The 25,147-nt window shown below is 35.8% G+C and overlaps 1 protein-coding gene across 5 annotated transcripts in view; it reads right to left on the reverse strand.

Annotated features, from left to right (window-relative positions):
- Positions 1–12,551: 12,551 nt before the first annotated feature.
- LOC144447837 (receptor-type tyrosine-protein phosphatase F-like) overlaps positions 12,552–25,147 on the reverse strand; it is a 28,998-nt gene continuing 16,402 nt past the window's right edge. For 4 of the 5 annotated variants that reach the window (XM_078137946.1, XM_078137944.1, XM_078137945.1 and 1 more), the window contains 8 exons: positions 24,971–25,124; positions 23,443–23,612; positions 22,559–22,729; positions 21,602–21,775; positions 17,334–17,609; positions 15,283–15,612; positions 14,352–14,488; positions 12,552–13,144 (listed from right to left, as the gene is read on the reverse strand). In XM_078137946.1, coding sequence (XP_077994072.1) covers positions 12,554–13,144; positions 14,352–14,488; positions 15,283–15,612; positions 17,334–17,609; positions 21,602–21,775; positions 22,559–22,729; positions 23,443–23,612; positions 24,971–25,124 — 2,003 coding nt within the window. In that variant the 3' untranslated portion in view covers positions 12,552–12,553. The remainder of the gene's footprint in view (positions 13,145–14,351; positions 14,489–15,282; positions 15,613–17,333; positions 17,610–21,601; positions 21,776–22,558; positions 22,730–23,442; positions 23,613–24,970; positions 25,125–25,147) is intronic. The other variant, XM_078137947.1, reaches the window with a different exon arrangement.

The following is a 25,147-nucleotide window of genomic DNA, read 5'->3' on the forward strand; positions in this document are numbered from 1 at the left end:
GACCCACCAAATATCGTGGCAATCGGTTCAGCGGTTTTTGACTTTAAGTTGTTTACACACACACACACACACACACATCCACACACACAGACAGACAGACGCCGGGCGATCCCTATAGCACTACTGAACAAGTTCAGTTGTGCTAACAAAATGGTCAGTAATTTGAAAGATGTACACAACAATATTTACTAAATTGAAGAAAATTTCTACTCACAGAGTGAACACATTTCTTGAAAGCAAATCCCACATTTTCACTGATGTGTGATGTGTTTTTATTCCATTACTACGTATGAACCCAAAGTTCATGAACATTCATTCTAACAAAACAATAAATTGTATATAAGTTTTACCTGTAAAACTGTTTGTCGCATGGGAACCCTGTAATAAAACTACTGCCGTCAGACTGTGGACAAATGAATTTGATTTAATAACACTTCAAAAAGTAGGTTGGAACAGGAGAGGCTTGTATTACATTTCATGGCATGATAAGAACAGTTTAGTTTTATGGCCTCTTTATGTGTGCGTCAAATGCCAAGGGGCACTTCTTATTTGTTAGTGAACAATGTACAGAGGTCATACAGCTGTTTTAAGACATCGAATAATGAAACGTAATACATAAGTCTCTGTACTTCCAACATGCTGTGTCAATTAGTTTACTTCCATGTTTATAACAAGTTCAATTCATCCACACGCTGATGCCCGCTGCGCAGTTGGATGTGAAATAGTCTAGTTCCAATACGGTATCAGTATCGTTACAATTTACACCTCTAGTCACAGGCCATGTCGACATTCAGAGTATGTGTGAAGTAACATTTTAGGGTTAACCAAGAATGTGTGGGCAGAGCGCACGTACTGGAACAAGTATGACACAACAACTACATGTAGGAGCACTTGTACATACATCTTCGAAATACAAGAAGTGCTATAGAAATTAGATAAATGTTATGGAGTCAGAGGTCACAACGTTGACCTGAATGAGTCATATTTCCTGAAATTAAATGTCATTATAATGACCTAATTGTGCCATAGCATACTATATAAAATTGCTGTCATACTAGAATCAGTTTCATGTTCAGCCTCAGATTCAGCCTCATATTTGAAAAATCACGATGACACCAAACAAAAGCAGTCAAACAAGAAATAATGATAAAGCTACAGAAAATGTTCCCCTTCACACTTGACGAAAGAAGGGTCATCATGTCTCAACTTGTACAGGAACAAATACCTGACAATAGAAATAAAAGCTTGTCACCGAGACATAGGTGAAATTTCAGCTGATGTATTTGCTGCTAGGCACTATTCCAATGATGCATCTGTAATGTAGCTGTTAAGAAAGATATTCATTTTATCCAAAAGTCTGTAGCAGTAATATTGTACGATGGGTGTGAAGTGGGCCATACCTATGGTATTATTGCAGGTTTGAAAGATTTTGTTGTGTGTCATCGATCATGGTTTTCCGTAAATCAGACTATATGAGGATGAATCTGAGGCTCAGTACGAGACTAAATTTCGTATTGTCTTCCAATGTGAATCTGATTTTCAATCTGAGTCCAGATTTATACATGTTCAAAGCATGCATAGAGATATTCTCGGTTACCCAGCCTCTCACCACTGGGGACTCTGCCTACGAGACCACCTCAAACGATAGTCTGGGGAAACGAGATTCCAACTATCCCGTGCAGCAAAAAGCCACTGGAGCAGTGCATCATGGGGAGTACTTCCACATCCAACATAGCAGGCTGAATGATTTGGGTACCTTCACTACAGATTATCACTTCTGATTTATATTAATTACAACAAACATTTCATGCCTCGTAAGCCCATTTTTATGCTTGGAAGAAATGTAAAGTGTGACTTCCGTGGCGGGGTAATTAATGTGGTTTCCCCACACTCTCCTCTCGGTGATCTCGTAGAAGAGCCTCCCCCAAGCAGTGAGAGTCTGGGTAATCGACACTAGTACAGAGAGTGGCATCCCGGTCTAAAGTACACAGGATGACGTGACGGAAGTTTGCAGTAGAACATTAATAAAACAGTGCTCTTGAAGTGACACACACATCAATACTAGCCATTATTCCTTAACAGATGTGACCCCACTCTCCACAGATGTAACCAGACCCATTTTATTCAAAGGATGAAACACAAGACAAGTAATCAAGCAATGGAGCACATACTATAAATTATTGTCGGTTTCATAATCTATAAATAGGACTTTGTAAATTTGATTTGTCAGAAGTGAAAGTGAAGTGTCCTGGTAATGTCTTCCTCAATTATCATGGAAAAAGACATACGTTACATATAGTCATTAACTTTTATTAATTTTGAGTTGAGGTTTAGAAAGGCATTTTATATATATATATATATATATATATATATATATATATATATATATATATATATATATATATATATATATATATATATGCATATATATATAGTGTGTGTGTGTGTGTGTGTATAAAGAGATAACTTTTCTACAAAATGCTATAGTAGGAACTTTTCAATGATATGTGTGACAAGTACAAAGAAATTGTAAAAGCAAAGGTTGATATAAACAGGACAACATTACCAGGTATTCAATAAAACATTGCAGGAAATGGCGCCCACACACAGGCCAACAAGTAGAGTGGCACTTCCTTACAAGATTTTAAAGTTTCAAGTTAGTTAATACCTAGGTGCCTTTTTATCACCTAAAGCATATTGTAAGTTGATAGCGGTAAGGCCAAATAAAAAAGTTGTTTGGTTCCGGTTAGCCGAACCCACCTAGTTTTTCACACCAACCCTAAAACAAATTTACGTATTCGAGAAAAATAGTGATCAAATCGCGAAAATCGTGAAGTCTCGCAAGAAATAGTGGGTGCGAAAACTGGCATACAATATAAAACTTTATCCTTCCAATCTGTAATAGCTGTACATCTGATAGGAAGAAATAAACAACACAAAGACCACTTGGAAAACAATGAAAAGCGTGAACTAGACACTCACAAATGAAAAAAATATACTAAAATATAAAATAAAAATTCCACCTACCCTACCTATTTTAAAATTGAATGTAATTAGAACCACACAATTCCTTTACGTCTAATCAAAACAATAGTACTAAATATAGAAATTAAAGTAACCTAGATTTTTCCTATAGGTTAAATTGACTTTTCTCTGACATTACACTATGGTAGGAAGGAGTTTATTTGTGTTGGCAAAGAAAAGCTACACAAAAGTACGAGTGGCATAATAGCAGCACACATACAGTCAGGTACATCAAGGCAGGTCATCTATCTCTGAAATAGCTAAGTGTGTTGTATGATACGCTGCTCTATGGTCATCACCCTACTACTTACACAAGTTTCATCACTATGATCAGAATGTATTCGGAATGTATATCTGATATGGATGCATATTATTAGGCGAATTAACTGTTCAAACAGTTACTTTGTCTTCGCCAGAAAAAGATAACCACATGTACACACTGGATACTTTCCGTAAATTCTAAATCAATGCATACCATGTTATATATGCTATTTGATGCGTTAAAATATTGCCTAATTACCATATTCATACAATTTCATACAAATGAACAAGCTCTATAGGACACACATGCACTAATATCCATAGGATATTTACCAAAACAAAATCAGTTCTTGCAAATTTCATTAGAATCAATGGAGATGTAGATTTGTGAATTGAGATTCATCATGTCCATGACAAGCAGACGGAGAGATGCACACATGCACGCACACATGTACACATACATCACTTACTCACTTGCCTACCAAATGAAGTTATTTTAGCAAAATACATGGCATTTGGTTGTTGGTAAGGGTGCAGTCATGGTTGTAAGGGCCAATTGTGACAAAATGATTTGAACAAAATCTGCAGAATAACACTTCTAGAAACATCTCACCAGTTTCAGTCTCATTGACCAAGTACTTTTTGAGATCAAAGTATTTGACCAAAATTCACATTTTACAAATATCACTGATGAGATCATTATATGCTTAATATTTCTTCATCTATACACCCCCAAATGCATCCCCATTAAATTTCAGCCGAATCTTCTCTGAAGTTTGGGAATTAAAGTTTTTGGACCACAAAGCCACATTTTAGACTTAATTTGCATATTACACACCTGCGATGCGATCATTTTGCTTTGAACAGTTTCCCAACTAGTCCCACCAAATACCAAGGCAATCAGCCTAGCGTTTTTTGTTTAAATCGTACACACACACACACACACATACACACACACACATACACACACACACACACATACATACATACATACATACATACATACATACATACATACATACAGGCACAGACAGACAGATAGACAGGCGGAGAGACACTAAGATAGACAGGCGGAGAGACACTGCACCCTGCCTATAGCATTGCAAAAACTCGTGTTCGTGAGGAACTCCGTTTGAAACATAGCATCGATTAAAGCGAAAAAGTTAGAGTAAACCATTAACGCGGAAGTGCATGTGTACGTAACATCAAAGATTTAAATTCGAAAAAAATAATATTACCTTAGATATAGTAGCTAGAAGCTTGAAAGAACGCTAAAATTCAGTGAACTCTTCTTGAATCACTCCGATCGTTGCTGCCACTTTAAACTACTGACTGACCTCTCTGTCAACACGTCCAACACTCTTGACCCCACCATACACAAATAAGGATATGACCCCACTGTTCTTTAGACTCGTCATGTTTCAATTGACGTGAATAATGTGTAAGATAAGAACGTTAACAACTTCCCTTAGTCATACTTTCCAGGAAGAGCGGAAATTCCGCTAGACAGCTGTCACAGGAGATATGTATACGTGCTGGGTTAACCATAGTATTCTAAACGTAAATTACCAATTGCGTGTTACAAACAAACAAACAAACAAAATATGCATTGAGTAAATGGAATATAATTTTAACTCTATATACATGTATATGTATATATAAAGTATCTATAAAATGAATAAATTAATTTTAAAAAATAAATAAATAAATAAAATTCCAACCTACCTACCCTATTATCTGAAGCCAGGTTATCGGACATAAACATTTTTTTTGCCTGATAGTAGAATTAAAATTTAAGAAAAAGTATATATAATAGATGTAATGAGTATATTAATGATATACGATGTTTGTTTATTTTCCTCACTTTCCTTTCGTTCATTTTAGCTACATTAAAACCTCATGTGTGAGGTTGAAACGTTGGTAATAAAGTTTAACATAGACAAAAGGACTTCTCCTTTCTTTTACCAAACCCAATTTTACGCCGATTTGGATCGCCAGTCTAGTTGGACTGGGTGTAGCTTCTTCAACAAATACGAAGTAGCCGGAATAACGTCGGACAATGAACCGTGGTTTCAGGTAAAACTGACTCTGGATTCAATAAGGAAGTCGCAATGTTTTAGAAATGATGATAGAAAGGAAATAATGGTGTGATCTTTATTGCAGGTTCAGAGAAGATTCTGTTATTTTATATGTCCACTTTTATGTATCAATTATACGAAAAAAAATTATATTGCTTCCTTTTTTCTTCCGTAAGGAAGAGATACATTAATGGGTGGCAGTCTGTCTGTCTGTCTGTCTGTGTGTCTGTCTGTCTGTGTCATCATTTTCTCCATAACGGCTTGCTCAATTCAAATGAGATTTTGAAGACGTATTCTGTAGGGTAATGGCAAGACTTGATAGGGTTTTGGTAAAACTCCCGTGAATATCAATGAGTAATTTACGTAATTAATGATTTTCGGTAATTAGGCTATATCTCAAGAATGCACACTTCAAATTCATTATAACTTGGTACACACATTTGAGATACCAAAGCGCACCTGTCCTGAAAATACTACTAATGTAGCTTTTAGTCTTAATAAGTTATTAGCATATTTTCGATTGGCCACAAAAAGAAAAAAATTGTTTCTTGTCAGGAAATGTTGTCTAACATGGTGCGACTTTATCACCATTTTCTAAAACACGACTGGCTAAAGTCAAAAGAAATTTATTGGATGTGTTCTGTAGGGTAGTGACAAGAACTGATTAGGTTTTGGTAAACATCCCAAGAATATTAACGAGAAATTTACATAATTAATGGTTTTCGGTAATTAGGCTATATCTCAAGAATGCACACTTCAAATTCAATATAATTTGATACATGCATTTGCAATACCAAAGCGCACTTGTCCTGAAAATATTATTGATGTAGCTTTTAGTTTTAATAAATTATTGTCATATTTTTGTAGGCCACCAAAAAGGAAAAAAAATCTCGTCAGGAAATGTTGTCTAAAGTGACGATGTGCTTACTTTTTTTACATTCTCAATCAATGTCACAGTAGGTTGGCCAGGAAATCACTAACAGCAATGAGCAAATAGCAATCAATGAGAAAAAATAACTTATTACTTATGTTCTGTTGTATTCCAACAATTGTCTGTAGGAACGACAATCTCAAAACTTTGCCCTTATGGAAGACATTCAGTTTACGTCTGGTTTATAGATGTTTTCACTTTTTAAATATATTTTGGTCTTATCTCACCTATGGCAAGCCGAATAGGCCAAAAAAAACATTTAAAATTGCAATTTCATTTTCAAATTCTCTTTTAATTATTGTTGTACAATTTTGCAAAGTACAAGGTAAACGACCTGTCCTGTGGTTTGAATGTTCAAAAATAAAGCAATTCTCATAACCAGACCTACCCTAGTTTATGGTGTCGACCCTAAACATTTTTTTTTTGCGTTCTAAATTTGTTATCTTAAATTGCGAGAAGTTATCCGTAATGACCACAGGGAGCCTAGGACCGTTGTTACAAACAAACAAACAAACAAACAAACAAACAAACAAACAAACAAACAAACAAATATGTATGTATGGTAAATGAGATATCATTTTAAACTCATGGATAACTATCTATAAACACGTATATAATTATGGATATGAGGGCCCGGATGCTATTAAAATTATATACTAAGAACAGAACAACTGTTTTGGAGAAGACACACAACTTTAGCCAACTTCTACATCTGTGTTAATCCTAGTAATAATATCTGAAAGTGTTCTGCTATTGTGTCACTCAGTGGGGATGACTGGTTAGCTCTGATGATGATCTCATATCCAATAACTTTAATTATAGTGCACTGCATACTCAACCTTCGGTCGTGATTGGTCAATGCGACATCACATGATGTGGACCATTCTCACGCTGTTCCACGATAAATGACGTAGCAAGCACTATTAAATAGAACTAGTCCCTGGGGATAAGTGTACACATGTTGACTGACATTATTCGGGTGATAGCGTACGTTTGTTGCCGCGGGAGTAGCCAGTAACACCAAAACTGTCTCATTTCCCCTTGGGCTTTGCCCTCGGGGGAAACGATACTGTTTTGGTGTGACTGGTTAGTCCCTATGGAAAATAAATGTACGATATTGCCCGAATAATGTCCGTCAACATGTGTTTTATAACATACCAAACAAGAATCATACACCACAGTACACTAAAATAATTATCATAAACTTCTCCATATATGCTTCAGTAAATTTTCAATAAATAACTGCACAATAGTTCTCCAAAATACCAATCGCTATCTTGAATATAGTACTGCCTTTGATTTTTAGAGTCTTTCTCAGAGACGATGTTGGCCAGCTCTTCTTCCGAAATTTCGACAAATCGATCAAACTATTCACTGCTTTGGCCGTTGCTTGCGGTCGTAGTTGCAGACGAGCCAGACACGTCTGTATTCGCGCACATAGAAGAATTCATCATGAGGCACTAAACGATGGAACTAGTCCCTATGGGCCGTAACATGTGATGTCGCATTCACCAATCACAACCGAGATTTGAGTATGTGGTGTTTTATAATTCCACATGTTCCATCGATATGCGCCTCATGATGGCGTCAGCTATGCACGAATACAGATGACATTTAAAAGAACAACAAAATATAAACATGTCTGGCTCGTCTGCAATTAACTATACAGCTGGTCAAAACCGAGTTGTATACCAGGGGGGGGGGGGGGGGGGGTTATTGCTTAAATCTACATTTTATGAACATTTCCTGTTTCAGATGAACATATGTAACATAAACCCATGTCTTGTGAGTTCCAGTGTGAGTACTCTGGAGTTTTTGCACTCGTGTTTTCCACTTCACTTTCTCTGGCTATGGCCTATGCTCATCAAAGTACAGCAGTACGCATGGGTTACCATAATTGCTGAAATGTTACTTTAATTTTTATTCAGAGTGTTTATTCAGAATGTCAAAAAATATGATGATGAATTTAAAGCAAACTTATTTGCTTAAAAATAATGTACTTAAACTACTTATTTGTGTAATTTGAAAATAGATGGGGTAGGTAGATTTTTTATTTTATGTTATTATATATTTTTTTTCATATGTGAGTCTAATTCAGGCTTTCCATTGTTTTCCAAATGGTCTGTGTGTTGTTTATTTATTCGTATATCAGATGTAAAGCCATTACAGATATGAAGAATAGTTGTATATATTGTCTTTTTAAGTTGATGTCAGTTTCCGCACACACTATTTTTTATTTTCGCGATTTTATTATCATTTTCCACGAATACGTAATAAAAGGTTTAGGGTCGGCGTGAAAAAATAGATGGGGTCAGGTAACCGGAACCAAACAACTTTTTTTTATTTGGCCTTTATACTTCCTTTATTCTTTGCTTTTGGAAACGGTTAAGCCAATCGACTGACAATTTTTAAGATCATATCAGGTGTTCAATGACAACCATAGAATAAATAGGATTGTTCTTATCTACCATGCCTCCAAACAAAATATTTGAACACATCAACGCACATCATCTATCTCTGAAATAGCTAAGTGTGTTGTATGCTACGCTGCTCTATGGTCATCACTACTTTCACCCCAAGTTTCATCACTATGATCAGAATGTATTCTGAATGTATATCTGATATGGATACTTGTACATATTATTATGTGAATAAACTGCTCAAACAGTTACTGCTCTACTGGTGTTATATTAATTGAAGCTTTCACAATTATGTTGCTTCGTCGGAAGACGATAACCACATGTAAACACTGAATGTTTTCTGTAAATTTTAAATCAATGCATACCATGTTAAATGATATTTGATGCGTTAAGATTTTGCCTAATTACCGAAAATAATTAATTATGTAAAGGACTTGAAATAATTAATTAAATGATATTGAACGTGTGCTCAAATAGTTGCCATTGATACGAATTTGAAGATTTGATTCTTTAGATATATCATTAATTATGCAAATGACTCTTTAAGAATTAAAAGCTACATAAACAAAACTCTATGGAACACACATATACTAATATTCACAAGATGTTTACGAAATCAAAAATCAGTTTTTGCCATTACCAAAAGGAATATGAGTACTACCTGTAGTGTAGCAAATTTCATTAGAATCAATGCAGATGAAGTAGATTTTAATAGTTATCATGTCCGGGACAGACAGACAGACAGACAGATAGACAGACACGCATGCACGCACACGCACACGCACACACATACACACACACACACATACATACATACATACATACATACATACATACACACATACATACATACATACATACATACATACATACATACATACATACATACATACATACATACATTAGTAAATCACATTCTTAAAGAGATTGATAAAGGGAATTTCACTCTAGGGGTATTTATTGATTTCAGTAAAGCGTTCGATACAATCGATCATTCGATCTTATTAGCCAAGCTTGAACATTACGGGTTCCGGGGCACTTGTCATAACTGGTTCAAAAGCTACCTGTCAGGTCGCTCTCAGTGTGTCCAGCTAAACGGTCATATATCGGAGAAACGTTTTATTCACTTTGGAGTACCTCAAGGCTCTGTACTAGGCCCGACTTTGTTTTTAATATATATAAATGATCTTCCAAACTCGTCCTCTTTCTTTGATTTCCGTTTGTTCGCAGACGATATCAATCTCTTCCATACCTATTCACAGGTTGGGGAAATTAATTTGGATCATGTTTCGGGTCAATTACACGAGGTTCAACGTTGGCGCAATACAAACAAATTGACAATAAATAGTGAAAAATCTCATTTTATCGTATTTAGAGAGCGCAAAAAGAAAGTAAATTTGATTGGTGATATCTCATTACAAGGCAAAACCATCAAGGAGGAGGATGTTGTCACCTTTGTGGGAATTACTTTAGACAAACATCATTAAACCACTGTACAATTTATTGTTACCGTATGTTCTTCATAAGTACTATGAACTCCGAGGCACTATGTATTTCCTTTTGCTATATCACTTTGCTGTCAAACATTGTATATAACTATGGTAGGGGACAGGCTTGAATAGCTGTAAGTTAAATCCCGATTCCCCTATTTACCCACGAAATAGTATTTTTGTATGTGTATCTGTAATGTTCATTTGTGTTTTTGGGTAAATAAACACTATATAAATAAATACATACATACATACATACATACATACATACATACATACATACATACATACATACATACATACATACATACACACATACACACTGTACCAGGCTCAGTAAATATCTTAACAAATATACACTGAAACACTTGAAAGGGATATAATAAGAACATTTTATTTCAATATCTTCTTTGTATTCTGTGTATATTTATCTGTTTATAATATTAAATATCAAAAGTCTAGCAAAATACATGTTCTTTCTATATTTTTACTTCTAAAAGTAGTTCATGATAAAACATTGTATAAAATCTGGAGTAAAATAGTTGTATCTGGTATTTAATTCTGCACACAAACGAAGTTTTAAAAACTAATTACAATACCGTAATAAACAATTCTTGTTATACAACCAAGGTTCCAATTACTAACGATTAACTTTTCGCCTGTTTGTCAGGGTTTATCAAACTGGCTGTATGTTGTGGTGGGGAGGGGGGGGGTAACAATGACGTAATTCGTATGCCTCCCCATCTCTTGTCATAAAGCCAGCAAACAAAATCTGTCGAATTGAACTGAAGAAAATGTACTCGTCAGTAACTAGAATCCTTGGAACTAACTTTACTATGTTTTACAAACTTGATGAATATATTTTGACCTGCACTAGCTGCAACTGGGATATTTTTTTTCATGACATAAGCAAATATTTATTAACTAGAAATTGGGCAATAATTACTTATATAACCAGATTTAAACTGAATGCCCTTCCGTAGGGGTATCGTCTTGCTGTCATGAATATAATTCAAACTCCCTGTTCAAACCACACATTGCGCCCTCACTGTACACTGAATATATAGAGGTCAATGTAAAGGTCACCAGTGTTACTACAATTTTGCGAAGTAATACACGTAGGCTAAATCGTGAACAATAGTGTTGAAGACCAACAATTTATTTTGGTAGGCTTATAGATTTCATAATATTGTTATAAATCATACTTTATTACACCTGATGAATGTGTATATTTCCCGAGATACTGCATTAATTACACGATCATATGACATGACTCACACCAAACAGCAAAGTGTCTGTGTATTACAGTTTTTGAGGTATGCAGTAAATCAAATATGTGGTCACATTTGCATATATCAAAAAACAAACTGATGTGCATATGTCCCATATGATATGTCATCTTTGTGGTTTGAAAGAAATCATATATTGCATGTCTGAGAAATAAAATATTACAGATGGAAGGATGGATAGACAGACAGACAGACAGACAGACAGACAGACAGACAGACAGACAGACAGACAGACAGACAGACAGACAGACATACAGACAGACAGACAGACAGACAGACAGACAGACAGACAGACAGACAGACGGAGTCCATTGTAGTACCCTCCCATTGGGGAGGGGCTAATTAGCAATTTAGCAAGCATCATCTGCTACATTATCATGATAGACATAATTATCTGTTGTTTCTGTGTTTCTCTAGACCTGGGGTCTCCCAGGAAATATACACTGGCTATCAGATCTTAAAACCCATGGAGTGGCTGGATCTGAGCCTACACTTTGATTTGTCCTTGATATTGCCTAATCAGATGGTACAGTGGGAGTAACATCTTCAGTGGATACACACCCACTGACACACTTTCCATTTTTTTTCATCATTTTGTAGTTGGCTACCTAGTTCGAGATTAAATTGGCCAGGGGTTTCCTGTGAAACATGATCAATTGGCAAATATTGTGACTTCTTGTTACAAGTAACCATGAACTTTGGCTGGAATCTTAGTTGTTGCCATCTCAGGTTGCTGGGCAGGATCATTACTTGGTGGTGAAGTCTGAATGGAAGGTCCCATTTTACAGAGGGATGACACCCTTCCATCTAGGGCCAGCTCATTTATATGCTCTTGACAAGGCATCAAGTATCCACTTGAATTGTCAATATCAGAGGTAGCAACACTGAGGTCTTGTACGATGGCCAGTTTGCCACCTGAAGTAAATTCACTATAGCTGATGTTGGTAGGTTTATCCATGTCAACATTCACACAGAGATAGGGATCCTCATTATCAAAAGTTTGTAGACCAGTCAGTTCACCATCTAGAAGAATCTAAAGGTACTCTATGGTCACTGTATTTTAGTATGAAGTGTTACCATTAGTCATCTCAAGATATTCTGACACAAATCCTCTTCGACAGCCAATTGGGAGGTCTGATTCCATTCGGAAAACACTGTCATTATAGTAACTTGTTGAAGAACCAAAGAATCCCGAATCAGGGCCTGGGGTCAAAGGTGACCTGCCATTCACATTTGCATACTGCCCCAGAACCTGTATATTCATAAGATGGTTCTTTTGATGTATTGGTGATCCTAAACTAATTGCTGAATCGGGGCTCAGAACAGATGGTAACCTGTCATCAATATTAACACTTTCTGCTGGAATCTGTACTGTCAATGGTTGTTTTCTAGATGATTGAAAAGTCCGAGTGAGAAAGGAGAAAATGTCATCTTCATCTTCATCTTCATCCTCATAAATAGGTGCCTGGCATTCTTCATTCAGTCTGCTTGCAGATGTCTGTGGGACGTAAACTACACCACCAGCCTGTCCATCTTGTTGGTCACCTATGACCCCATTGGCTGCTTGTTTGATCTTCGTTTGGTTTTCCAATAAATCATACTCCTCTTCATAGTTGAATAAATTTAGAGTCACTCTATACTCGCTGTTACGCTGTCATTAAAATGAAGTGTAAAAGATATGTAAATTTGCATTGTGGTACTGGGTACACAGGTTTGATGTATGTTTGTAAACACCTTCGAATCAGTAATGGACCTGATTACTTGACATCTTTGTCATCAAGTTTTGAACTTATGGAATGTTGGTAGGGTTTTGTGACAACACAAACATATTATTATGTTAAGTCAAGCACTGGTATGTCAAAAACAGAACAAAAACTGGCAGATATTTTTCTAGTTACAGCAACAAAGGCTTTCCCATTAATTAAATTTTATCCAAAAATAACATAATATAATTTCAGGAAGACCCGTAATATAACAGTGTTCTCTGCACCCATGCAGCAGAACACACTACAAGTACAAGTGCAAATACCCCTGAGTACCAACACTGTAACATTCCTTACCAAACAAGTAGATCTACTCTTCATCTACAGTAGACCTATTTTCGTCTACAATAGACGAAAAACCTTCATCTATAGTCGGTCTACTTTTGTGCTTATATAATGAGCTCTTGTAGATGAAATATAGATAAGTGTAGATTTTCTTATTTATTTTTATTTTTTATTTATTACTCTTCATCACAGGCAGAATGTGATTTACACAATAATGAAAAAATATTAACAACTAGACAAGACAGAAAACCATACATATTACAAAAAAGTAGCAACTAGAAAACAATAAAAATACAACTATAACAACAAAAGATAGCCTGTGAATGGAATAAACAAACAGGTGCCGAGCACCTCTACTTGTGTCTAACCAACGTATGAAATGGTAAAATGGATGACATGTAGACGAAATGTAGAAGAGTGTAGACGAAATGTAGATAACATTGATCAGACATTCCATGCTGACTCAATACAAATAGAAGCAAACTATGAGTAATGTCGCCACTGATTCAGAAGCCTTAAGTCTCAGATGACAGAATCCATTTTAAATTCATACTTCAAACATTGCATATACCAGACTTCAATGACTTCAGTACTTATAATGTAAACTGTACTACATACTTGTATCTATTATTTCCACTTGTGAAAAGATTGAATATTTGAGTAAGTGTTATGTTGTGCTTATTAAACCACCAATATTGTAGCTAGTATAATATGAAACGGTTGTGATACATCCATTCTCTGATGTAATGAAGAACTGGTGTATTAAATTTCTTTGGCAATATGTTTGTGACAGACTGACAGTCCTCTCACCTTTGGTAGTTTAACTTCAGGTATTGGCTTGGCGAAGTCAGACTTCTTGTACTTTCTGTAGACACACACAGCAAGGATGACAAAACAAAGAGGTGTGATGGTCAGCACTGTCGTCAAGGCTGCTATGAATACCACGTCTATTGAAGGAGGGTATTATAGAAAATACACTATTTAGATGATATTACGTTACAGAGATCAAAACGACTCTGTTCCTCTATTTATAATACACATACACATGCTGATTAAATGATGTGAAAAGCCCCATGCTACTTGAGTGCAAGTGTGGTGTACTCGGTGTATTTGCATGAGTTGACTGCATTCTCTGTGGCCATAAGTTCATAAGCATAGTGAGTGAAAGTGCAGCAGAAATCACTATTCAATGGAGTTTCTGTGTAATTCAAATTCTTGAGTTGTGGTAGAGACAGAAATTTGGCTATTTGACCTTGACAATTTTGGTCACGGTCAAAGTCATTTTATAGAAAGCTCATTATTGACTATGTAGGGTAGACACTTAATGGTGCCTTTTAAGGAGATGTATGAACCAAAATGTGTCCTTTTAAAACAAACATGGCTACCATTTTGCCATAAAGGGTCAAGGTAGCAAAATTAAATAAATTAAATTACATTCATGTGAACTCGATAGTGCTTGCCAGGTATAGTTAAAATTGAGTCAGAGATTGATATGATGAACGCATGCATGCACACACACGCTCGAACATGGGTCATCCTATAGCCTCTAACTCGCTCAGGCCGACATACTCGCTCTCTCCAAATGTTTCGCATTACAAATTTGTGCTATCCTCACCCCACTATTGCCATTCCATAGTAAAGAAAGAATGTGACAATTAGCAGCCCCCCCCCCCTTCACTTCACTGTCAAGGCCTGATGAAGCAATTATGTTACTTTGACATTGAAATATTACAATTCTCACCTGGTGAATTATGACACAGAGTCAAAGGTTGTGATTGTCCACTTATTTCACTTTGTAAAATATCACCATTGACTTCAATCTGTGCCTTTAATGCAAACTCGTACTTCTGAGCACCATCATCATTGCACTTAATAGGGAGGACAGTTCGCCCCGCTTCTGGGTACACCCCAATGTTCTGTGTGGTCCAAGCATTCTCATCTACTTTCTTATAGAAGACAATGTAATTTATACGTTCTGAAGGTCCATTAGCATGGCTTGGTACATTAAAGCTGAGAATTACAGATTGAGATGTCTTTGCCACTACTTTTAGAGATTGTGGAGTACCAGGTGCTGAAAAAAAACACAATGAAAACATTCAAATTTTTATCAGGATAGAGATGTTTGAGAGATTATCAACTGATGCACAGATTTATGATCTGCAAGCAATGGCATATTTACAACATATGACCTTGAAAGTGAAGGTCAACGTCAATGGTTTATTCTTGAGATACAACACTGTAACACTTGTAGATACTCATTGAGTCCCTATATGTCATGGTTCATATGAATGTCTGAAAACTGTGCATCTAATAGGCAAATATTGCTTCATTAAGCCAAATTTTATCAAGAATTTTAAAGACAATAGTACACATGTCAGTAACCATTTTAGGATAATTGAGGGGAAAATGGCAAATTATTTTAGAGAAACATTTTTTGACTGCATTGAGTACATGATGTGCTAGAAATGACATGATTTTACACAATTCAAACCAATTTTTTAATCAGTAACTGCAGATGATTTTGACATTTTACCTTGAAGGTCAAGTCCAGTTTGATTTCGCTTTCATGTGGTTTGTGCCCTGAAACAATTTCCACTGTCCTATAACTGCCCAGTGTACATGTACTATTGATTTAGTTTTGAAACTTTTTCCAGTTTGCTGTTGATTTAATTTCCTGGAACATAGAATGTGTCCAGGAGTTCACACTTAGGTTTTAATACTGAGGAATATTGATGTCTGGTTTATGACCATCATCATGATGACTTTCATTCTGACAATAAAATTACTAATGTCCAGTTTTTGCCTGGTGATTGGTACACTTTAATTGTAATAAAATTGCAATGTCTAATATTTGCCAGTGGCTGATATACTTTAATTGTCCTTAAATTCTAATCTTTGGCTTTTGTCTGGTCACTGACCGGTAATATTTAACTGTGTTCTGAAATGCTGACGTCCAGTTTTTACCTGGTTACAGTGAATTCTATCTCAGATCAAATTCACCCTGTTTTTGCCATGATTTTTTTTGCCATAGTTTGATCGAGTTATCTCCCATGATGCAACATGACCTAAGCATGTGACTTGCCAGTTGCAATATGATTGGCTGATTTTAAGAGTACAACCATCAATTTTACCATATACTGTAGATGTATGGTTATGTGTACATACTAGTAGACAACCTTTTTCAATCTTTATTTAAATAAATATTTTAAAACACAAATGTGTGCTTTCACTTTTGTGTCTATACCTGAGTGAGTGATTACAAGACAATGGTGATATCGCGTATAGGCGTATAGGCTCTCGATATGTCTCAGTGACGGGACTGCAATATGCCAGAAATTATGGATGAGATGAGGTCATCACACTCACCCATATTTATTCATGACAAGGGTAGTGCTACATAAGTAGCCCCCCAACGTTGCACATAAAAGTCACATGACAGATTTTTTACATATATGGCAGTTATTTTTTAGTAGTGAAATGCACTCACCACAATGTCACACAAAGGAAAGTGAAACAATAAGCATTATTCCCCCCCCCCCCAACCCAGCAAAGTGTTTATATTTGTGGAGATATCCTAAATGCCAAATATCACTGCCGTCTACCTAAGTGGAAACAAAACACCCTTGTGTAAAAATAGCGAAGGGGTAGTTAGCTTCGAACTTGACCAATGCCAGATGGACAGACAGTGTAACAAACATAACCGAGCCCAACAATCATCCCCACTATAATGTCTAGTATTGGCAAAATCTTTGGAAACAAATTCTCAAAAATATAATTCCTTTCAATACAAACCTCCAATTTTAGTAGTGGCTATTACTCCTTTGGAGTAATTTCCACATGTAGCCTCAGTACAGGCTCTAATTTCGATTATATAATCAGTAAATCCATTCAACCCGTCAAGTACAACATTAGTTGAGTTGCCATTTATGGGATATCGTTTTATGTCATCATCATATTTGACTTCATAGCTCTGGATAACACCATTCTTTTCTATGGGCTCTTCCCATTCAATAACAATAGAGGTAGCTGTCTCGTTCATAACTTTGACTTTTCTTGGTTTACCTGGTTCTGAAATATCAAATATTAATTGTCTCCTAAGCTGTGTTAGAGCTATTTGGCATGTCCTTCACTATAATTATATCTTTAATGTCTTCATACATTAGTGAAAGTAATACATCATACATTTATTCATGCATTTGATAATAAGTAAAAATAAAGTTTAAAATCCAGACCAAGTATGTATACATGCATGAATTACAAGGGATGTAGTTTCACTCCTTAAGATAGAATTTTCATGTAAAAGACTCTCTAGGCCAAGGACTTTTCATGTAAAAGACTCCCTAGGCCAAGGACTTTTCAACTACAGAGTAGGATCTTACCTACTTTACAATTATTAAGTTTAACTTGAAAGGAATAATAAAACATACAACCAATCTTATTTTTTCTTATCCACTCATTACATAATTATATATATTGACAAATGAATATTAATATACCCATATATGAGGTGAAATGCAAATGAGTTAACTTGTTTGCATGTATATACAGACTTGACCAGGGAAACTGGAAGGAACTGTCAGCGTATTTGCATGCAGACATTATAGTGTTGTAATGTTTAAACATCTATTCAGACATGCTAGCTTTCCACTCTGTATATAATATGACAGGGCCCATGATGTGTAAGTGCAAGTGTGGTGTACTCAGGGTAATTGCACGAATGCTTGCCGTGTTCTCTGTGCCCGTACTTTCATGAGTGTAGCACACAAGTGAAGGTGCAGCAGAAAACACTGCAAGCACGAGTGCAAAGACCCCTGAGTACCCACGCTGGAACCCACATGGCATGGGTTATGTTAGTATTACATATGTTTATCTGAAATGGCATCAAATTTCCATAAAAATCATGTTAAAAAATCATACAGTGCGATCACGCGATTTCATGTGCAGCATTAGCTAAAACATCCTCATGCAATAATGATTTCAGTATTGAACTGTAGTGAAAATATGCATGTATACTAGAGCAAGTAATATCTGGTACACATGTAATATTAAATTTATACTCGCCCCTCTACACATGATTATTAGTACAATTAGATATTATTCCCTACAATGGGTTCTATTTCATATTTTTCTTGTCTATACAAGCATATACTATTTATGAAGTTCAATTCATTTGCATTCATTTCTTTCTAAACAATCTCATGTTGCATGAGAAGGAATGTAAGATTTGAAGTTCTTTTTCTATTTCTTGATCTTTCAAGTATCTAACTGCAATAGACCTACAATGACTTATGATATTACAATAATTAGATATTACATCCCAATGTTTTTCTTCATTCAGCCAAGGAAAGTACGAGTGGCCTATGAGGCCCTTGTCATTTTAAGTCGTTAGACGAGTATTAACAACCTACAGATCATTAGTATTTAATAGAAAACTATTGGGGAATAATATAATTATACCATTGCCAGAAATATAAAACAAATTGGGGAAAGTGCTGGCAATTTTGAGCGTTTTGACTCATATTTCGAACACTACAGATCTAGTGATGTAGACATGTGTTGTGACATATCCTTTACCAAACGAGTTGATCTACTCATCCACAGTACATCTATTCTTCGTCTACAGTAGACAAAAAACCTTCATCTAGATTCGGTCTACATTGGTGCATAAATAATGAGCTCATGTTGATGAACTGTATATGAAATGTAGATGAGAGTAGATGAAATGTAAATGAGAGTAGATGAAATGTAGATGAAAAGTAGACAAATTGTAGATGTGGATGAGCATAGATGAATTGTAAATGAGTGTAGATGAAATGTAGATGAAAGTAAATGAAATATAGATGAAAAGTAGACAAATTGTAGATGTGGATGAGCATATATGAATTGTAGATGAGTGTAGATGAAATGTAGAAGAAAGTAAATGAAATGTAGATGAAAAGTAGACAAATTGTACTTCTCAAACAAGGCATGAAAGGCACATGCACACACACACACACACACACACACACACAAACAAACAAACAAACAAACAAACAAACAAACAAACAAACAAATAAACACACACACACACACACACACACACACAAAACCACTATATATACATTTACTTGCATCAAAGTTTATTCATGTTGTAATTTGGCAAGGTTGAATGTACATCAGAATGTAAGTACTTCGATTTCCTGAGAAGTATAACACTTTCAATAAGTTAAAGGCTTTCCTTATGTTGATGGTGACAGTCGTCTTGGTTTTATATATGGCACTATTAAAGGGCATGGTTGATCTGTTTCATCATTTTCCCTTTTCATTGCAACCTAAAAGAGAGAAAAATAAAAGTGGCTTGTCAGAATACACAATTATTGATGGGTGACCATATTGACAAGTAGTCCAATATTATACAGCTTTGTACTTACTTCAAACCAGTATTAAATATGACAAACTGACTGTACTAATAATGATTACATGCAAAGTTTGTTTAACTCATCAACCATTTTGTGAAATCCTAGACCAATATGTCACAGCAGAGCTGCCACTTCCAGGGATAACATGGTCTTCATAGTTGAGCTCTTTTTAATAGACGTCCGATTATGAACATTTGAAACACATTGGCATAAACATATTAATGTTATACATATCAATGATATATTGACTTGAAATGTGGCAATAGATATGAGAATGATTTCATTTCAGAATAATAATGCTATTTTGTGGACTTCATTTTTGGCCGCCTCCACGTTTTTACCAGTTATGATTGTTTTTCAGTCAAGCTGATTCACTGGTACCAGAATGTTTATAGGGCTTCCGGACAGCTAATTGACAAGCAGTCAAGTGAGTTGGTTACCAGTAGGAAATTAATGGTCATAGTTCTATCACAAAGAGAAAGTGTGAACAGAACTGATGCCATATATCAGTGTTTACAATCGTCTGATTTACAAGTTACACACTGGTAAAGCAGCATGAGTTAGCTGCCGTAGATTTTCCACTCATATTCTTCAGTGTCATCAGAAAGTGTTATGAGACATGAGCCTTTCAGTAAAGTGGTATGTTACGCCCGGTCTTCAGTATTATGGTCAATTTTACTATGAAACACTTCATTTTGTGGGGGACGTCTTCGAACTCTGGCAACTGCTACATCCAGTATGGCGGCTCAAACTATCGCGAGATTTTGGGTCTCCAATATTATTAAAGCATGTAAATAAACTATAGCAAGTGTCACTCACGATCGACGTGACTTGGAGCAGCTGATCGTACGGTAAATTTTAGCGGTTTGTTGGAATTCAATTTTTCAGTAATTTATGCTTTCCTGTGATAAACATTGAATAAACAATTCCATATTTAAAGACTGGCTTCAATAGAATCACAAGTTTCTGACATGTAATATTGTTTACTGAGTGAATACAACATCGATCAGACGTGCATGTAAACAAATCTTATCATGTGTGCAATTTTTCGAAATATCAAACATAATGATGTTCACATGAAAATAATAATGTTGTGTGTAAGTAACGCAACAAAGTCATTGGGTGCTAGTTTGAAAGAAGAACTTACCTTTTAGCATGTAATTTGGGTAATCACGTCACCAGAACATTTACACTCCAACCGTATACGAGGACACCAAAAGGTTGTACGTCATTCAGTGCCTCTGGCAAGGCGGGAAATGTGCGTTTGAAAGAAAATGTATTTGCATATATGCTAACAACATGCCAAATGAAAGAAATTGTGTACTTGGACTTCTTGTGTAGACAAAATGTTGATGAAGGTTTTGTAGTTGTAGATGTAGATGTATACATGTAGATAAAGGCTAAGCTTGTAGATGAAATGTAGATGTAGAGCGAGTTTAAGTAGGACTGTAGATGAAACTTCGTCTACTGTGGACATACTTGTAGATGAAGCAGTGCCTTGAGAACTTAGTAGATGAAGTGTTGACAAGTTTCATCTACAGTAGATCTACTGCGGACAAACTGCACGTTGTCGTGACATAGATACCAGGGTACACATTCCATAGTTTTTGTTGAACCTGGCGCTTGCATTGTATTATGATATTTAAGAGATTACAAACTTACCACCTTGACCAGTTCTTTTCACTCCCACTGTACTATTGGGTCCTGGTATACCAAGTGTTGTATATGCTGCCATCCACACAGCATACAGAGTATAAGATTTGAGTCCATCAATCTCTGTAGATACTTGTTTTTCTGTACCATCTACAGATATGTTTTTGCGTAAGACAGTGTCATCTGATGATTAAAAAAAATCACGTGTCATTATAGCTGTCCAATGTGGACATATTGAACACATATTGCCTGGCCATGAGGGCTATAGCACCCGTTTATTACACCCGAGGGACTGTGAGTTACCAGAATCACGGGAAATAGCATGTGATTCTGGAAACAAAGTGACATGCATGGCATGCCACCTAGTCGTTTGTAAGAACTGGGATTTGCATGTCTGAGAAATGATGTATGAACAGATACATGCACACATGTAAACACACACGGAGGGACAAACAAATTCACATTAAAGTCAATCATTCTGATTTCTCTTGGCCAAAGTTTAAATGCAATGTGACATAATTATGTGCAAGCTTGTTTAGACTAAAGAATACAGTCAAACATACACAGTATGATATTGCTTCGTTACAAATTAATTGGGATACATGAAAAATGTTTGGTATGATGACATCTATTACAGAGAAGGAAGCTGTACTCCATCTGAAATATGAGTTTTGGAGACATGACAGGGTGTTTGTTAAAATTAGAGAATGTTAACTGAAAGTGTAAGAGTATTTGCTATAAAGAGATTACCATGTATACAGCAGGGTTACGTAGCAATCTAGCTTACATTATCAGGGGTTTAGAAGAATTTCTACAGCAGTGTCAAATCCTAATTTATTGCATTATACTATTTACGGCAGTGAATCGTAACTTTCAAATTAATTTCATTTTTTATCTTACATCGCAATTTTCCAAATTGTTCTATTTGTAGATGGATTTTGATATATTCATGATAAAACATCTTACCAGGACAATCAACTTGAGCAATTTGACTTTGTACTTCACAATAGTACAACAAATATCCACGTATAATTCCATTTCTTTCATCTCCACAGGGATGTTGAAATATAATTTCGAGATTGTGGGGCTTATTCTCTTGCAATTCTATCTTCACATGTTTTGCTGATCCATATGGAACTGTAATTACAATTAGAAAAGAATGAAGGCTTATTGGCTGATAATCTGTAAGATCCAGGTGGAACTGAAATGATGGTAGAGAATGAATTAGTAATTGGCTGATAATCTCTAAGATGCAAGATGGTAAGATCCAGGTAAGGATGATACAGAATGAAATCTTATTGGATGACAATCTCTAAGATACAGGCAAAACTATCGATGAAACAGAATGTTGTTGGCATATATCCATCAGATCCAGATTGGGCTTAGAATTATGAATTTAAGCAAGTCTTCCTAAAAAGCATACAGCCAACATTTTAATTTACTCATTCAATCTTTACACCAAATAGGGTCATTGTTGTAAAGGTTAATGAAATAAAGGGATGTGCATATTTGGACTACAGTATTTCACAGCTGGACCAGGTTTGACTTTCAACATAGCATTTAAGGGCCACGTGTCATTAGAAAGCTCAAAATCGGTGTAGACACTCATACGAGGTCTGTTCTATCATGATTCCAAAGTTGGTGGACAAGACATAAAGATTTATGATAAATGTGGCCACCATTTAGACAGTGAGGCAAAACATGTAGTATGACATTTGTGCCAGGTTTGGTTGAGATTGGCATATGCCTGCAGGCATGCACTGACAGACACCCAAATCCCTACATACAAAGTGGTAGTCCCCTGTGGGCTTTGCCTGTTGGCGACTAAAACACAAATGAACTCGCAATACCTCCTTCAGGTGTATTCACTTTGATTACTTGTGAAAATCCTCCTCCTGCAGCAGTAGTGAAAGCTTGTACATATATCTCGTACTGGAGATATTTGTCTTCTAGACCAGTAAATTGGTACTGTAAATTATTCTGAGAGTCTTCAATGACATTTATGGTAGCAAATGTCCTCCTGTAGACATGAAAATTATCATTAAGTGGTAAAATGTGTAGCCTGTATACAGCATTGATCTGTGGTTCCAGTAGCCCTCATCCTCTCAACTTTTAATGGAATAATCATATACATGCTATATCAAAATAAATGCTTAATCTCCACTTATGCATTGTAATGTTATGGCTAAATTTCAACAAATTTAAATCAAACACAACTAAGAAACTTATTTCGTTTTCCCAATGTATGGATAAGAAAGTTTCTTCCTGGTTTGCACATAGCAATATTTGTTTAGACCACAGAAATATGTCCAAAAATGCTAATTAAACTCAACACAACAACAAAACTTTTATTTTGCTTTCCTAATGTTATAATACTTATATCTACAAGATAGAGAAGTTTTTTCCTGTTTGTACATCACAACATCTGTTCAGAGCACAAAAAAATAGGTTTTAACAAATACAGCCAATGACGTGTAGCACAACTGTACACTTTTTAAAAATGTTTATCCATATGCTAGTCCATGCTAACAATAGGTGTTCATTTGCTGAATCCAGTTGCCTATCCAACCATGTTGCTATCTTTGCGATATATGCGATCATTCGGCTGTTGCTATGGGCGTGGTCATAATCCCCGTTATCTTCGCAATATATGTGATTATTTGGCTGTTGCTATGGTCGTGGTCCTGTTGCTAGGCACGTTTTCATACATTTTTTGAATGTTTATTCATTTGTCTTTCAATTCCTGTTGTTACCTTCGCAATATACATTATCAGTTAGCTGTTGCTATGGGCGTGGTCTTGTTGCTAGGCAACTTTACATACATTTTTTTAATGTTTATTCAATTGTCTATTAATCCCTGTTATCATTGTGAAATACACGACCGTTTGGCTGTTACTATTGGCGTGGTTATGGTTGCTAGGATATTTGCATACATTTTTTAAATGTTTACTCAAGTTGCCTACCAGATGATGTTGTTATTTAACCAAAATATACTGCCATTTGGTTGTTTGTAAGGGCGTGGTCATGGTTGCTAGGGCCAATTTTGTCAACATGTTTCGAAGAAAATCTGCAGAATAACACTTTCAGAAACATCTCACCAAGTTTCAGACTTAATCTGCCCAGTAGTCTTTGAGTTTAAGTTTTTTGACCAAAAATCAGATTTTTTGACCCAAATCACAAACTGGTGGTAAGATCATTTTGATTTGAACAATTTCCCAACTAGGCATCCAAGGTAATGTCCCCACCAAATATCATGTCAATTGGTTCAGCGGTTTTTGACTTTAAGTTGTTTACACACACCTCAGTTCAGTTGTGCTAAAAATGCTAATTTTGAACATTATATGTTGGTGCCCTCAAAATGTATGGGAGTCAACTTACAAGGATTCGTTGGCCTCACTTTCCAAGTGTACTTGTCGCAAACATACTTGGTATTTGATGATGTCACCATTTGGGTTAAGTGGGGGATCCCAGCTAACATTTATACTGGTCTTGTTACTGGTTGTTGCACTCACATTGACTGGTTCAGACGGGGCTGAAATAGACAACAGAAACACA

Source organism: Glandiceps talaboti, chromosome 16, assembly GCF_964340395.1.
Source record: "Glandiceps talaboti chromosome 16, keGlaTala1.1, whole genome shotgun sequence".
Taxonomy (NCBI): Eukaryota; Metazoa; Hemichordata; class Enteropneusta; family Spengelidae; genus Glandiceps; species Glandiceps talaboti.